The sequence below is a fragment of the Dipteris shenzhenensis genome, chromosome 32, assembly GCF_047967505.1.
Source record: "Dipteris shenzhenensis isolate YYH24624 ecotype China chromosome 32, Dip_SZ_1.0, whole genome shotgun sequence".
NCBI lineage: Eukaryota > Viridiplantae > Streptophyta > Polypodiopsida > Gleicheniales > Dipteridaceae > Dipteris > Dipteris shenzhenensis.
Genome location: NC_141627.1, coordinates 33,247,344 through 33,264,652, shown reverse-complemented (window position 1 = coordinate 33,264,652; position 17,309 = coordinate 33,247,344). Strand labels below are relative to the sequence as shown.

Genomic DNA, 17,309 nt, shown 5'->3' with positions numbered 1-17,309 from the left:
GATCACTCAAATAAACTTAGTAGTATTCAGAAATACGTATTCAAGCAAGCGAGTAAGTAGAGACTAGACTTTAAATGAATGTACAAGAAAAATGCACATCTTCTGTCCATTGCAATTTTTCCATTCCTTGTGCATTCGGAATCCATATTTTAGAGGTGCGTTGGAAGGGATTGTCTCAAGGGCACGACCAGATTAAAAATGGAACTGCAAACAATGCATTGCTTAAATTATACAACACACAAAAAGCAGAATGGAATGGGAAAGAGTACGAATAGTGGAGCCCAAATGGGAGGATGGGGAATTCTACTTGGTTGCCAATAAAAAACATCTATGAAGGACGACTGAGGAGAGAACACGTAGGACTGTAAAATTGAAGCTTGCGATGCTGCCCTCCTTGTGCATGGTGCGGGTGTTGCCTTTCTTGCTCCTGTCGCCTTTTATCTTGCCCTTCTTCCGCTCCCCCATTCTTCCGATACTGCATACAAGATCTTAGTCGAGGTCTTGAGTTTGCGGTTGAGGCCTCGCCTTGCGGATATCATCCATGACATGTAGACAGTTTTGTATAGGAACCTAGCATCTTGGATTGCATCTTCACTTTTTGGGAGGCAGTGGATTTGGCACAGGCGGACTCTTAGCCTATTGTGATCTTTCTTTTGGATTTCAGGAAGACTTACGATAAAGTGGAGTGGTCTTTTTTGGGGGGTGTGATGGATTTGGGGAGTCTCGGCTATGTATGTCACATGCTCATTGGTGGCCACACGGGAGAGGCCTTCGCTCAGTTAGTGTGGTAGGGCTGCTTCGTTGCCCCTAGAGGCTGTGGACTACTTTTTTGTGTTCCCAGGGAACTAACTCTATAGGGATGAGGCACTTGATCTGCTAGGAGGACGCGGCACTTCATCTGAGGGCACCAGGGAAAGCCTAGAGGGCTACGACAATCCCTAGCGATGTACTGTTTGGTCTCAGGGGCTAGGATCAACTGCACTAAATCAGTTGGTTTTGTCACGACGACGAAGGAGATCCAAGAGATTCAAGATTGGGGGCGGTGCTTGGCTTCCATTGTATTCGCAGGGGGCACATAGTAGATATCTTCACTACTAGGTTGGGATTGACATTTCAGCCGAGCAGCAAATTGCCCCAATAGTGGAGAGTGTTGAGGTGCAAGTTGTTATGTTGGAGCTCGACCAAACTTTCTCTAGCAGGGAGGGCCATAGTGGTCAATCAAGTCCTTTTCACAACGGCATAGTACATAGCTTGATGTTGGTGTTTCCATAGAGAGGGCATGAGATAGCTCAAGCGCCTAGTGGTGCAAAAAGTGGGCAGGATGGGATGGCACGAGGAACACTAGAGCTAGGGTTGCATGGCAGATGGTGATTCTACCACAGGCCTTGGCATCATCGACCCAGAAATGCACGGCAAAGGCCTCTTGAGTCTTGGGTTTAAGCTAGTGGTACAAGATCTCACCCCTAGCTCAGAGCCTTGGAAGCTCTTGCTCGAGCAAACGCTTCTCAAGAACACCCTCTGCACAATAGGTGAGTGGCTGTAGCCCTACAGGTGGATTTTCTCAGAGGCTTTCGTCATAAGGAAGGGCTTCCCTCTGATGCAGAGCCTTCACAGGGTTTGGCCGCGGTTGTTGGAGATATCATAGCCAAAGAGTGTGTTGATGTGATGTCACAGCGACGTGATGGTGATGGTGAAGTGATTAAACTAACTGTCACTGAATTTGGCATTAGTTAATGTCCAAAGGGTACCTATGATTTCATGTTTAACAAGTGTAACTCCTACTGCTATTAGAGTGGTTTTATTCTCTAATTGGATTAGTCATTGGGGTCATGCTTTTAAAATTGACCCACTAGAGGTCCTATATACTAGGGTCATTGGTTTCAAGCATTAGGGTCATGAGTTCTAAAGTGACCCCCTAGGGGCATTAAAATCCCATGCCTTTTTGCCATGTGTCTGTGTGTGGAGCATGTGTGGCCTCTCTACTTGACTTGCAGCACTTGTGTGTCACATCTAGAAGCACCTGGAAGGCCTTGGAGCCCTTCCCTAGTCTTCCTTGCAGTTCTGGTTCTTCTCCCCCAGATTTTTGCAGCTCCCTCTTTGCTGGCTGAAGTCGATTTTGAAGCTTTCTCTGCGACATATCTCCTCCCCTTGGTGTTTCTTGTTGCTGGCATGCTCCCTGGACCAGGGCGCCTCCATTCTTGGCCTTTTCTGAAGCTTTTCCCGACTTTCTTTGCGACATCAGTTCTCCTTTTCTTCATCTGAAGCCATATTCTTGGACGCCTCACTGCTAGCTCTTGTCTCGTGCAAGGTGCACTGATTTCTGAGGTTTCTGTGGGCTGGAATCTTCATTCTGGTGGTCGAATTAATGGCGGATTTGCTGCAGCTTGCTGGACGCCCTCTGTTATGACCTTTTATGGTGCTGGAAGTCAGTCAAGGACAGCTCCCTCCTACCAGTGTATGCTATCTGCTGTTCAACCATCTTTTGAGGCTGTTTCAAGCTGAAACAGGCTCCTTTTGTTGGCTGAATTCTTGTCTTCTCCTTCTGCTTTTTGCTACTGTTATTCTTGCTGAGTTTCTGGAAGGTTGGAAGCCCTGCCATTGGCCCGGGAGAGGATTGGAGCACTGGTTGTGATATTCTCTTCTTGGGGGTGCAGTGGCAAGCCTTGGGCTCAGTAATGTCTTTGATTTGTGTAGATGCATTGCTTGGCATGATGCTGGGTTGTTCTGCTTATGATATGCATGGCTACTGAAGGGAACCAAGAGAATAGCATTGGGAGTTGGTCACTTGCACAACCACGGTTGGCATTGTACTGGGTTGCACCTGCGGGTGAGTTCAAGAAGGGAGTCCCTTGTATTTGAACTAACCAGTGAATAGATAAATACCGCAAGGGGCGCCAAGTGTTGGGGCCAACGGGTGTCATTGTGTATGCTATAGGGCATTCTAGCCTCCCTTGTTTTGTATGGTTCAGTGATGCTATGCTGTGAAATTGTATGCTCTAAGTATTGTGTGTGGGCAATGGCAATGGTACATGGTGGCTGTATTTTGGTGCTATGAGATAATAGTGTCAGATATACTGCCCTTTGTCAGCCAAAGGCCTATTACATGTGATGTGTTAGTGTGTAGTGCTAGGAGCTCTAGTATTAGATCATGTGTGAGTCATGTGTGCATGCCACGTGTCACTATGGGACTTATCCCATATGCACTTGGTGCAAGTGTGTAGCCTATATAAGGCTTGTACTTCACTTGTCTTGTCATACTTGATGAATGAATGAAAGCCTTCATGGATTCTACATTTGTCTACCATTTCTTCACTCCCTAGCCTATCTCTCTCTCTCTCTCACTGACACCATGTTTCTAACATGGTATCAGAGCAGGTTAACCTTGCCATAGCTGCCACTTCATCTCTGCCATAACCCTAACCCTAACCCTAATTCTGCTCAGCCTCTTCCCTCCTGCAGCGTACCTTCTCCTTTCAGCCTTCTCAGCCCGTTTAGGTTTTCTGCCATAGTCCCCTCATTTCGCCTTTCTTTCTTGCAGCCTTATGCTTCAGTTTTGCTTCTTCACAGCTAGCTGCCTCCATTCCCTGCTGGTTGGTGCATTTTCTTGCTTGCTGGTCGGCATTTTCTTCAAGAAGTGCCTGCACATGAGCTGTTTTGGAGCTTCCATAAAAATTTTAGGGTTTCCAGGCTGCTACAACAGAAACCGACTAACAGTGGGCATTGGTTGCAGAATTTCATGATTTTTTGGAGGCTTTTCAACCTAGTTTGGAGCTGCTACTGCAATTTCGAGCTGTTTTGGTGCTGCTGCAGCGTAACCGTCTACATCATAGGTGGTGAAGACTCATCAGCACCACTCTCAGCTAAGGATGAGCAGAATGACAAAGCAATGGTGCTTTGGTGCTTCATCAACTCGACCTCACTACTTCAATTTTTTTTTTTTTTTTGGGCAAAGAAACCTCACTACTTCAGTTAAGGAGACATTGGACAAGCTCGAGATTATGCCACATCTACTGGACTTGAGGAGCAAGCTTTATCTGCTATATTGCATGATCTATCCCTCTACGAGGTAGTAGATGATGTTTCGTTCTGTGTGACTGTGTGTTGAGTCTATAAAGGTTCTCAGCCTTGATTTGTCCCTCTAATCTGAATGTATTTGGAGTACTCTGCCTTGGGTTGTCCCCCTAAATGAATGTATTGTCTTTTACTTTGGTTTGATGGTATTGACTACCCAATTCAGAGTAAGGGGGGTTGACGAGTGATGGTTCTCCCTTCCGGGTCACAAGTTGACTGAGAAGTCACTATCACACGGGAGGTGTTGGATAGCTGGACTTGCTCTTTGCAATATTGCGGTGGAGGGAGGATTGGTCTACTCTTTGCGTGTTGGGTCTCACACTATTTGCTCTGAAGGGGGATGTTGGATGTATCATAGCCAAAGAATGTGTTGATGTGATGTGTTGGTGTGTAGTACTAGGAGATCTAGTACTAGTTCATGTGTGAGTCATGTGTGTGTGCCACGTGTCAACTTTGGGGCTTATCTGATATGCACTTGGTGCAAGTGTGTAGCCTATATAAGGCTTGTACTTCAATTGTCTTGTCATACCTGATGAATGAATGAAAGCCTTCATGGATTCTACATTTGTCCACCATTTCTTCACTCCCTAGCCTATGTTTCTAATAGCAATTGTCTAGCAAACTCATTTAGGCTAGCCCTTTGTGTCGGGAGGACTTTGAGAGGTAGACACTCATTTGGCACCCAAAGGTGCGAGATGATGAGGGATGTATGTTGGGACAGTGGATTCACATAGGTTGGGTGTCACCACAATGTAAATATCCTAAGTCAAAGTATAGTTGACCATTTATCTGATCATAATTAAAGAGTTTTCCATTTGGGTTAATTATGGTCAAAAGAGTTTTTTTGATGGTCAAAGATACCTGACTCTGGTCAAGTAAACCTGACTTCGGTCGGGGAGACTTGGTTTATTACCAAGAGGGTTAACTGTGGTTAACCAGAGAACTACAGAGCTGACTACGGTCAGAGAGTGTTGACTTCGGTCAATGAGACTTGGCATGCGCCAAGAGGGTTAACTACGGGTAATCAAGATGTGCTAACTTCGGTTGGAGAGTTGTGCCAACTTCGGTTGGCGAGACTTGACTATAATTAAGGTGCCACGACCCTTGGTCAAAGCCCCTTAATTATGATCAATAGTGTTGACTTCGGTCAACCAGAGAATAAATATATATTTTTATATTTGTTATGTGTACATGTGTTCAATGGGGACGCCCACCGTGACTAGAATTAGTCCACAATGTGTTATCTGCATGCAAAGCGCTAACAATTAATGGGTACCATGGTGGTGCGCTTTAATTAATTGTTGCAGGTACTAGGAAGACTGATTTTCCTAAGCGCAATGGAGCCTAACAAGAGTCTAGGAGGCGGTTCACGTGACCAATTGCTTCGAAGACTCCAGAGTTACCCTTAGTGGCATGTAATTAGGAAAGTAATGTAGAAATTGACAAGTGGCTTGTTGCCAAGAAGGGGAGCCTGAGAGCTCATGTAATATTTATTCACGTTTGGATTTTTGTAGGAGCAGCTCTACGCCGAAGTGTGTATTCACTTTCTCTCAAGAAATAAAATACCTTTGGGGGGGTCCAGGCCGACATGTTGTCTTGGGCCCTAGCTGTCTGTAGAGAGAGGGAGAGAGAGAGCGCTTATGAGAGTGTCTTTGTAGTAGTTTATAAGCGATAGGTTTCATTGGGCACAATGGGACAACGGCCTAGCTAAATCCTTTGGGACATGGAGACGCCTTCTCGTGGAGGTAGAGGCACGAGAGCAAGACCTTCTCCCATTTGAGAGGGACATGCACACTAATGACTGAGATTGAGGCCGCTATCCCTGAGACCTGGTGAGGGATTATGCAGCTCCTCGGTCTCTCACCATTGGTACGAACAGTCCTCGGGGACTGGGGTGCCTCTCAAGGTTCAGTTTGTGAGGTAGTCCCTTAGCTTCTACTGTCGCAGACTTTATAGAGGAGGGCCAAGGTTGGAGTAGCAGGTTCCCTTAGATGCAATTGTTCGCTTCGATCTCGTTTGTGGACTAGCCTCAGGCGCCGTAAGATCTCTTGTTTATTATGGATGGTGGCACATGGAGGCCTGCCCATTGGCCCGTGGTTAGAGCAGATGAGAGTGGGTGGTAGATGCCTTCATTGTGTAGACACAATCTTGGAGACGATCCTGCATTGTCTTTGGGTCTGCCTAGCAGCGTAGAGTATATGGTTGGGAGCCCTTCGGATTGCGGCCAGCATACAGAGGTTCTAGAGGGACTTCAATTGGGGGATGGTTGTGTGGCTGATGGAGGGAGGACATGCCGTCTCCATCGACCCAGCCTACAGGATCTAGGGCCAGCATGCTCTCAAGATTGAGACGTACGATACGACTCTTTCCGCCCGTCTATTCGCCAGAGGACAGTGGGAGATGGTATCCAACATCTCTGCTTGGAATATCTGGGTTGCCCATTGCAGTTTCGTGATGGGAGGGCATCAGATTCCCCTGGCAGCCACCTTGGTTGCTATATGGCAGGATATCATCTATACCTTGCGTGCTATTTGGGAGCGCAACACTCTAGGTTCTGGGGCGACCGTTGAAAGGCGGGAGCATTTCTGCTAGGCTTTGCTTGCATGTATTTTCTATATCATTACCGTGAGAGGTATTCGCTAGTTGTATACACCTCCTCTTTGGTTGCTAGTCCATGTTCCAGAGATTCCCTGGGCAATGAGCTGGGTTCTCAAGAAACAAGCTGGTTTATCTAGCAGTGTGTGTTTTTCTCATTTTGCCCATGATCAGGCCTGCCCTGTGGATTTTGTGTAATTGATTCTCAAGTTTTAATAGAAGGTTGTTTTCTCTAGGGGAAAAAAAAATAAACCCCTCCTTTAATGAGAGCCATGGCACATGCACAAAAGCTGCATGCAGCTGCCTGGCTGTTAGTTACGGGGTTGCAAGAATATTAAGTTTGGGAGTGCTTTAAAGATCTGTAGTTCTCATTTGATTTGTTAATATCATGACAGACTTGTGATAAGCTGCATACATGGTCTTTTTATGTCTTGTCGACGAACTTCATTCCTTCTTAGTTGGTAGACCATTTCTATGAGGCTTTGATCAGTTGCTGCCAGCTGGTCTGGCTGCTGCACTTTTTGTTCTGTCAGCTTTATTATGGATCCTATGATTGTCTACAATGTTTGCTGTCTTGCTGGATTCTTTTGCATACATAGGCTTGCATGTATTACATTTTTCCAGCTTATTTGAATGGCTCTTTTGCAAACAGCACTGATGTCATCTCTTTCCCCTGCTCTTTATTCACAGGAACGTCAGGAAGAAGTAGATCAGCTGTTGGACAGGACCACGCACGAGATGGAAGCAGTTGTGCCCTCACAAAGAACTTTAAGTGGGCCCAACTCATCACAACAGCTGCCCAAGGTTGAGGCCACAGCATTTCCTGGTCAATGCAAGGGTAAGAAAAGGGACAGGGCAGATCAAATACTGGAAACATCCAAGCAAGAAAGGTCTATTAAGTTGGAGGATGGAGACTTGGGCCATTCGAAGTGGGAATGCAATTTGAAGCTTGAGGACGTTGCAGATAAGGATGGGGGGCTTACAAGCATGCCAGGTGTAGATCAACTTGTACAAGTAATGAATCAGGAGCGGAATGACTCTGTGAAAAAATCTGATGATGTAGCCCCACGGCGGACGTTTCTTGCAGGCATTGTTGCTGTGACAGAAAGAGAGGATTGCCTTACACGCTTTGTCCAGCTTGGTGGCCTACGTGTACTGGATGATTGGCTGCAAGAAGCCCATAAAGGAAGGACTGGAGATGGTGGGAGTCCGAATGAAGGTGACAAAGGGCTGGAGGAGTTGTTGTTGACTTTGCTTCGAGCTCTAGATAAACTGCCAGTTGACCTAGATGCATTGAAAGCTTGCATGGTAGGAAAGTCAGTTAATAATTTGCGTGGCCATAGGAATTCTGAAATTCAAAGGAAGGCTAGGAAACTTGTAGATACATGGAAGAAACGGGTAGGTGCAGAGATGAAATTATCAGGTGAGTCAAAGTCTGGCTCAAGCTCTCCAGCTTCGTGGATGTGCAAGCAATCCACCATTGAAGTGCATGGGACAAAAGGACGGACGGAAGGAGCAAACAAGAGCACTGCAGGGATGAAGCCTGTTATGAATGGATCTTGTCCAGGTGACGCAAAATGTAGCTCGACATCTGTGAGTGGATACAAAGAGCCTCAAATATTGTCTTCTTGTATGATTTCCAAGGATGATTCTGTCAAGGGGCATGCTAGTGGAACAAGTGAGGCACTACTAGCAATAGTTAAAGAGGAGAAAAGCAGCAGTTCCAGTCAATCACAAACCAACAGTCAATCATGCTGTAGTGGCTCTGTGAAAGGGACCAGATCCTGCAAGGAAGAGGTTAAGACCTCACCTGCAGTTTCACCTAGTACCAAGGCTACCACAATGTTGCGCAGTCATAATCATCCTGTAAAAGGTCACTCGATGCCTAGTTCACTGCAAACTCAGGAGTCGCCTATTGGGAAACATTGTCTAGGGGTTAAATCGTCAGTAAATGAGAAGGCCGCAAGTTCTGTCTTGATTGACAAGGGTGCAGCTGAGAGCATGTGTGCAGATGACTTGAATACCCAAAGGATTGTTGTCAAGCTTCCAAATCGAGAACAAAGTCCTGCACACAGTGCTAGTGGGGGTTGCCTGGGTGATGGAGGAACTCCAGCCAGTAGGGGCTCTTCATCAGGCTCATCTGAGAGGCACGAACCTGTTGATGGAAAGAATAAGGCGATTTCTACTGCTTCAGCTGTTGACTTCCCAGACACTGGGGGTGATGCTAGAATTGGCAATAACAATGGCAATGGCATTGGTGAAATGTCTGCAGTTGATTGCATAGAAGAGAAAGAGACGTCTTGTTTTACTCCTGTTGATAATGCAGATTGCCAGTCCTCACATGCTGAACATAGGCATAAGGAAACCGAAACTTATTTCAATCACAGGAACATTCAAATGAGTAAAAGTTTACCAGAGGACTTACAAGTTGGGAATGTAAGTAAGGCAACTGCTGACCCTGTACCTGCTGTAGATTGTAGTAATGCAAGCCTTGAACTGCCTGGCCTCGACAAAAGTGATGGTGGCATAGACCTATTGGCAAGTGTAGCTGCATGTGAAGGTTCTGGAACTGAAAAGAGTTTCAGAGGGGTCACTGGCAATGGGCAAGCTGATGTGAATGATGGCAATAAAGAGCCATCACAACAGACAATGCATCTAAAGAAGCTAGAGTCCAAGAATCTGGAAGGCGTCTTTCTCCCTGCATCACATGAAAATGGTAAAGCTTGTCCCTAAGTTTTTTGCAGCTTCGTTTTTACTGACTGTTTTGCAACATTGCACCATATGGGAATTTAACAGTTCTAGAAATTTTGTTTATTCTTAACGTGTAGATGAAGTGGGAAAGAAAGATGGCTTGTCATCAGACGTGAGTGCAAAAGGCCTACTGGAACTAGGAGGTGCAGATGAGAGCGTGGTGGATCCTGGTTCATGTTCTGTTCAAGTGTCCAGGGAATCTGCAGATGATTGTGAGGAGCTGCCTAGCGTTTCGACATTAGAACAAAGCCCTGAACAAAGGTTGAAAGATGTTTCTACAGAATCAACCTTGGCTTCTAGTGATTGCCGTGTTGTAACGGACATGCATGTTGCTGCAGCAAGTGAATCCAAACCTTTTGCTGGAGCTGGTCAGGATGGATGTGGGGGGCCTAAGATAGTCAATAGAGAAACTACTAACGAGGAAATTGGTAGTGTTTTAAGGTTGCCAAGTGATATTGGTAATAGTAGATCTCTGACAGGTGAATGGCAAGCAGGTACGGTGTCCAATTATGATGAAGTTGTTGAGGATGGAAAAAAAACGACTACCAGCAGTCCAAGCTTACTGGCTAGGATGCCTTCAATTCAAAAAGAGGCAAAAGGGGGCTACTCTGGCTCAGGATACTACGAGGAAGATGCTCTTGAAGTGGCATGCCAGGTTGCAAAGGAAGTTGAGCAAGAGGTAGAGCAATATGGCAACCCTGATGCACAAGATGTGAAGTCAGTTGTTCTTTGCAAAACTGAGCCAGGACAGGGGAGTCGTATCTGTGAGAATGCAAACAATCCTTGGATATCCGTAGGGGTGGCTGATGCCAGGGTAAAGGGTCTTGATCGAGATATACATCGCACAGAAATATTACGCTACTCTGATGACAGCCAAGAGACTGTCACAGAGAAAAGGGGAGAGATAGAAGCTGACAGAATGCCCTCATCTGGGGAAGGAGAAGAAGTGGATCGAGTTTCACACTCTCTCAGCCCAAAAAAGTTGAGGTCAGGCCTTGAGCCCACACCTGGCTCTGATGTCATCAACTCAGAAGAACTGAAAGAAAAGGCACCTTTGGAAGCTAGTCTGTCCTCTCTAGCTGGAGTGCAAGAAAAAGCAATTGATGGTACTGTCTGCAATGTACAAACAGCTGAAGGGCCTACACCAGATCAAGTAGCTTTGTTGTCCTATGTAGCTAATGATGGAAAATGCTCAAGTAGGGATGCCTCTGGGAGGCCGGTGTTCGATTTAAATGAAGGCTTTGTTGCCGATGAGGTCCATGATGACACTACACTACCGACTGTCTGCTCATCAAATCCAGCTGTAATTCCTGATTCTCCACCTGCAATTTTAAGCTCCTTAGCAGCACCAATTGCTGTAGTGGCTGCTGCAAAAGGTGCCTTCATTCCACCGTCTAATTTTTCACGAAGTAAATCAGAGCTAGGCTGGAAAGGTACTGCTGCTACAAGTGCTTTTCGACCTGCTGAACCTCGCCGTACAGCGGAAACACTTCAGCTGCCTGTCGACACCGCTTGCACAGCAGCAACAATCAATGGTTTGGGGCAAGGGGGCAAGCGCACTCGGATTCTGGATATAGATCTAAATGTGGCCGATGAGAGAGTGATGGAGGATGCAGTTATCGCCTCAAGTCTGCCTTTACAGAAGCCTGTTTCAAGGGCTGTTATGTATGCCACGTCTTTGGGATCAAGCTGCCAGATTCCTGTGGGTTCTTCAAATGAGAGCTGTAGTTCAGGATTCCTTGTGAACAGTAGCCCTGTGAAATCATGGCCAGAGCTTGATTTGAATAGGGTCGATGAGAGTGAGGAGAGCATGGGTCCTTTGATGTCAGACTCGAAGGATGCTGAAGTATCATTGAGAAGCAACCATAACTTTTCCCTCACAGCCACACGTGTAATGCGAGACTTTGATTTGAATGACGGACCAGTTGAAGAGGCTTTGGGAGAAGTGGCTTCCATACAGCATACTCATGCTAAACCAGTTCTTCCTGGGATGACATTGAATCCCGAGGTTGTAAATGTGGCTTCTTGGTATCCTGCTGCTAATCCTGTGCACAGCATGTTAGCATTATCTGGGAGTAGGACAGAATCATCATACCCCGTTGTAGCAGCCCCAACTGCAAAAAATGTAATTACTATGGGCCCCACTTTAAGTCCTTACAATGGTGACTTATATCGTGCAGGTGCAGTGATATCCTCTTCTCAGTCTGTTTCTTATTCTACAACTATGCCAGCTACTTTCCCATATTCTGGGCTTACATTTGGTCCAGGTTTCCCATTTACTTCTGCCTCGGACAACCTGAGCTCCACGCCTTACATTGCTTCTACAAACTCACCTGCTTTTGCAACTGCTCCCTCACAGCTTGTGAGTGCTGGAGCAGTTGTACCACAGTATGGAAGGCCTTATCTCATGGACATTATAGATGCTCCTCCAACAGATAATTGTGTTTCATGGTCAAGGCCCAACCTTGATTTGAATGCTGGTCCGGATGGAGGTGACATAGACGCCAGAGAAGAGGGAGTCAATGCAAGACAGGTGACTGCTGGACAGCTTTCCTTTCAACAAGCCGGGTCGTCAGGTGGACCTTTAAAGAGAAAAGAACCTGAAGGTGGCTTTGATCCTTTCAGATCCGGCTCTAAACAGATGACTTGGCGGTAATATATTACATGCTGTATTCTTTGGTATTGAAAGAAGCAGCCGATGGGAAGAGGGTTGTGGACCGAACTCATCCATTCGTGACTAACAATTTCTTTCCCGCCCTGCTTCTGATTGACAAGATTTACGACTTTTGGAGCTGTTCTGCAACTCAATTGTCTTTGACCCGCTTATACTCATCTTCTGATGCCCTTGCCCGCTGAAGGTGGTCATTGAAGATGGTCAGAATGTAATCTCTGTAAATGCCCTAAATTGCAATTTCATTTTTTGAAGTTGCACCGGATGTTTACACCACAAAAAAGTCTTAACTGATATAGATATGCTGAAGATTTAATTTTTAACAAATCTGTGATCAACCTGGAGCTATTCCATGTGTAATTTTCTCTTTTGTAGTGTGACTTCGTTCTCATTCTTTTGTAGTGCGACTCTGTTCTCATTCTTTTGTAGTGTGACTGTTCAGTAGCAATCCCTCCATGCCGCTTCTTCCCACCATTCCTCCCCCCCCCCCCCCCCCCCCTCCTTTATACTTTTTGTATTGTGTATATCGTAACTTGCATTGCGCATTGTATGTCTACTTAGATTTTGTTTAGTTTGACGTGGTGATTTTGAGTGATCAGATGATCAGGAACTAGATCTGACGTTACCGCAGACATCCTCACCTTCTTTGAAGAGGCACTCTGCCCTCTCTGATTACCTGATTAGAGTCTGCATAATTGGAGTGACTAGAAACTTTTCCAATAGTGAGGAAGTGCAAAGTCTTCATCAGTTTGCACACTTATTTTTGTAATAGATGATAATACTAGCTGACAAGCTCTATGTGGATGGTAGCAAGACAATAATAGCCTCCTGCATAAAATCCATTTGCAACCTTTTCTTAAACATCACATGTCCAATAATACATCCTTTTTCGTTCCAAATGATAATTATCTTGGCTCACTCCCATTAGTAGGATCCACTCACTCCAGTGTCAATGCCAATCAGAATGTTCATTCTAGACAAAAAAGTAGCTTTCCACCCGCTTTAAAGTCAAAGCCAACTGATCACAATGATCACTTCTAGATGAAAAGGTACAAATGATAGCTGTCACCTAGAAAGAATTACAACCCCTAAAGTGTAATTAAAAACATGTTAGTTGGTCCTCATCTATCTATAGTTGAAGGTACCTTCACAAATTGAATAGATCTCATGGCAACTAGGTATGTCATGGAAGAGGGAATTGGTACTTCTTGGTACACTTGACCAATGGCTTGAAATCCACCCTTCTATAGGTGACTCCTACTAGGGGAACCACTCAAAATTCCCCACTAGATAAGTGAAGCTTGCTTGCAATAAATTGATCATCTCCTTAGTTTCAATGCTCTGATCTTCCCCAATCTCGTCAACTTGGGCCCAAGATCTATCATGTGCTCCATGAAAGTGACTTTCTAGATGTCATTGTAATGCATGACAAATGGCCTCAAGAACTAGTCTAGTATTTTTCTCCTCTATAGCCATGGGCCCAATAATCTCTCTCTCTCTCTCTCTCTCTCTCTCCCCATACATACATACATGTGTGTGCATGTGCTTGTGCGTGTACATGTGTGTGCACGCGTGTGTGTATCAGTTCTTCCGAGCATCCTTAAGGCAATCATTGTATGGTTATCTACATGAGAGAGAGAGAGAGAGAGAGAGAGAGAGAGAGAGAGAGATTATCTTACCTTTTATCATATGATGATATCTTTTTGAGAACTTGTAATTGGTTGGTCCCTTTTCATGGGATTGCTTTTTGTTATATAATGACAAATGGATTTCATCCAACACAATATGTGTGTGTGTGTTACCCCTACAAGATCTATCCTATCTACGACTACTTTTTCCATTTCTCCCAAGTGTTAAGGGTACTTTTCGACAACCATGCATTCAGCCACCACGTTCTTCTTATCATCCCTTGCCCCAGCTATAAAATTAGATCTAAAATATAGGGTCAATTTCATTCCACCCATAGGTAAATATGAAAAAACTTTGCTTTCATGAATCAAAGTTGCATAAGGTGAAGTAGTGTTACCAAATAAATTTATCCCAAGATTACATCATTACAACAAGAAATTCAGATATGCTCCCACAGTTTTGATAAAAACTATTATTACAAAATTCTCATAGCTTGGTAACTCTTTAATACACAAAAATGGCTAACATCATGGCCTAAATAGAATTGCATAGCTTTGAAGAGATATTGTCTAACACATCCTTGAGGCCTTTTCACCATCTTAGGTTGTAACCTCCATAACATCAAACCACAAAATGATAAGAGAAATACATCACCTCCACGCATCTAAGTACAAAACCATGTCAGAACATGAGGGCTTGTAACTTGGGATTGTAGGCTTTTTTAACATTGATGTATGATTGTTATATCTATCCCTCTTATTGCAATGTAGTTAATGATAGCATTCAAAAAGCAATTCTTGGTAGCCTCAAAAAGTCAAATTCTAAGGTCTAGAATTAGCATATCATCGACCTTGTTATTTCAATGGCTTACAAAAGAGGAATAATTGAAATACATTCAACAAAAAAAGTTCCTCTATAATGTAGGTCTTCTCTTTATAAAATTGAGTATTTTATTAGGAAATTGAGTATTAATAGTAAAGGTAGAAACAATCCTTAGAAACTACCCTTTTAAGTATACTTAGATTCTTGCTTTCACATCCAACAAGGAAAAAGATTATTATAGCATGCTACCATTAAAAGAAATTTTACGTGTTCATGTATCGAGGTTAAGGTGTCAAAATATCTCTCCCCTTCTTCCTTAAAGTTATGTAGTTTTCCCATCTTAAGATTTCTTTTATGTATATAGTAATCTCGGGGGTCAATATGTATGCAGAGAAAAAAGATTGTTTTTCACTTCTTTTTCACAAAATTTTCTTGATTTAGACTCCTTTGATACGTATGTCAATCATGCCTAAAAACTCAAATACTGTTTCCCCATGTCAATAAACATGTGCAATACACCCAAGCAATGTAGGTGTTTGATTCAAAAGTACAAGCATATAATAATAATATAAACCTTTGAAATATTGTCCCAAGAGATATCTTTCTATAACTAGTTTCTTTTCAACAAAGAAAGAAAAAGTTAAATAATTAATCTCAAAATGGTTCTTGAAATTCACAACTATTTGTTATTTAACCAAGGTAAAAAAGTTTTACACAAACTTAGGCCCAGAAGATTATAGGACAAACCTACACACAAACACAAAACAACAAACGTGACAAGAGAACTAACAAAGCTAGAACCACACAAGACACTACATGAAACATAACACCCGAGGGCTACAAAAATGAAACTTTAACCAAACCTAAAAACTCAGCTTCTACAAACAAGTTTTAGCCTTCTAGTCAAATTGCACTACAGAAATCACCATGGCAAGTGGCTAGAATCTAAATCACAGCAGCAAGAGAGAATTCACAACTTCTTAGAATAGTTCGCCAACTGAGAACCACTTTGTCTGGGGGCTAGAAGGCTGCGTGACATCTTGAAGAACCTTTAGAAGAGGTTGGGAAAAAATTGCAAAAGAGAGAGAGAGTGTGGGAGAGGGAGGGAGAGAAAGAAAACACAGCACTAGGGGCTAGAAATAAGGGCTGGTCCCCTTGAAGGTCTTTTATCGCAATAGAAGTCTATTTGTACAAGGTGGCTCACAAAGGAGCAAGAGATGAATACAAATCTTAGCGGGATCTCAACCACTTGCAAGCATAGGGGCTTCCAATTTATAGATTGGGGTGGGTAGTTAGAAAGCATATGCTTTCACTAAAAGGTTCCCCCTAGTTTTTGCAAGCTAGAGCTTTCTTAGCTTTCCCAAAAGGTGAGCTTTAGAGCTTTCTCAAAATTTGAGATTTAGAGATTCCTCAAAATGTAGGCACTTTTTCCTAAAGGAGGTGCCTTTAATTACTTTTGATTCAAGTGGGCCCTCTAATAAGGTGGGGTGCCAATTGTCTTGTGCATTTCCCTGTAAAAAGTGGTGAAATTAAGCACTCTTTAAAGTCCTACACCTTGCACAAAAAATATCCAAATGCAATCTCATTCTTGGCCTTATTCTAGTCCCTTATGGGCATCCCAAGGTGTTCTTTACCAAATGCCACGCAAAGGAAATTGTTCTAGTTAATTTAAGTCAACTTTCTTTGACTAGAGTCAATATAAAATATTTCTCTTTATTTCTTAGGAGTACAAATACGATAAATAAGATGAATTTCATTAATTGCGCTTGCCCTTCTAGAGGGTTGTGTCATTTGAGTGTGTTTTTAAATGTCGTTTACAAGAGTGAATGATCTAGCCAATATATGAAGTTAGTGCCAATAATGTTAATAGATTGGAAATTATTTGTCGAAATGTGATCAAGGCATGAGCCGTGTATTGATTAATTGTGTCATTTGATATGTATTTATGAATAGTTCGAGTTTTGGTTTGCATTTTTGATTGCTTATGGAAATCTATGTTAAAGTCTCCTATGACATAAGTATTTGTATTTTGGAGTGAGTGATGATAGTAGTTGTTGTATAGTATGTAGAAGGGAGTTCGTGGGGTTGCTTTGGGTGCTTTGTAGACATTGGTTATTGCTAATTTTTTGGTGTTTGTGTTTTTGAAAATTGTGAGCAATCATTCAACTCCTTTGTGGAGGTAATATTCTTCATGGTACAATTTGAAGATGTTTGCTTTATAGTATGTGGCTATGCCTAAGCCTTCATCATGGTGAATGTGTCTAAATGTTGGAATGTCGAAGCACTCTTTGTTTTGTATGTGTCATTCTTGAAAGCATATTATTGTTGCGTCCATCAAGATGTAACAAGCCAAGATGTTATGCTTGTGCCTTTGTATTAGTGATTGTATGTTGAAAATGTCTTTGTGTACTGTGGAGAAGTCTATTTGTTCTAGTTTCCAAGTTGAGGTTGACTTTAGCCTTTCAATCTCTTGTAGTACCACTGAATCTACTTTTATATGTTTGTGTTCCTATTTGTTGATTATGTACAAGTTTGAAGGGTCATGTATCCTTGATAATCCTGTGTATTAGTCCATGATCTTTAACACTTGAAGGGTCGAATGCTATCCTTTCCATTGTTAGTCATTGCGAGTAGTGGATTGTTCTTCCTGAAGTGGGTTGAATTTTGAACTGAGTGTGGCATATTGTGTTTAGGTGGTTTTTTCCAATTTGGAACTCACAATCTATGCGGAGCATTGGCATCCAGTTCGTGGCATGTTTTTGCTATACAA

General features: G+C 43.4%; 1 protein-coding gene across 2 annotated transcripts in view; it reads left to right on the top strand.

The window, feature by feature from the left end:
- Positions 1–12,416, top strand: part of LOC147880634 (uncharacterized) — a 50,951-nt gene extending 38,535 nt beyond the window's left edge. The window contains exons 3-5 of one of the 2 annotated variants that reach the window (XM_087371126.1): positions 7,357–7,660; positions 7,754–9,382; positions 9,495–12,416. In XM_087371126.1, coding sequence (XP_087227252.1) covers positions 7,357–7,660; positions 7,754–9,382; positions 9,495–12,073 — 4,512 coding nt within the window. In that variant the 3' untranslated portion in view covers positions 12,074–12,416. Of the gene's footprint in view, positions 1–7,356; positions 9,383–9,494 lie in introns of both variants that reach the window. The other variant, XM_087371125.1, reaches the window with a different exon arrangement.
- Positions 12,417–17,309: the final 4,893 nt, after the last annotated feature.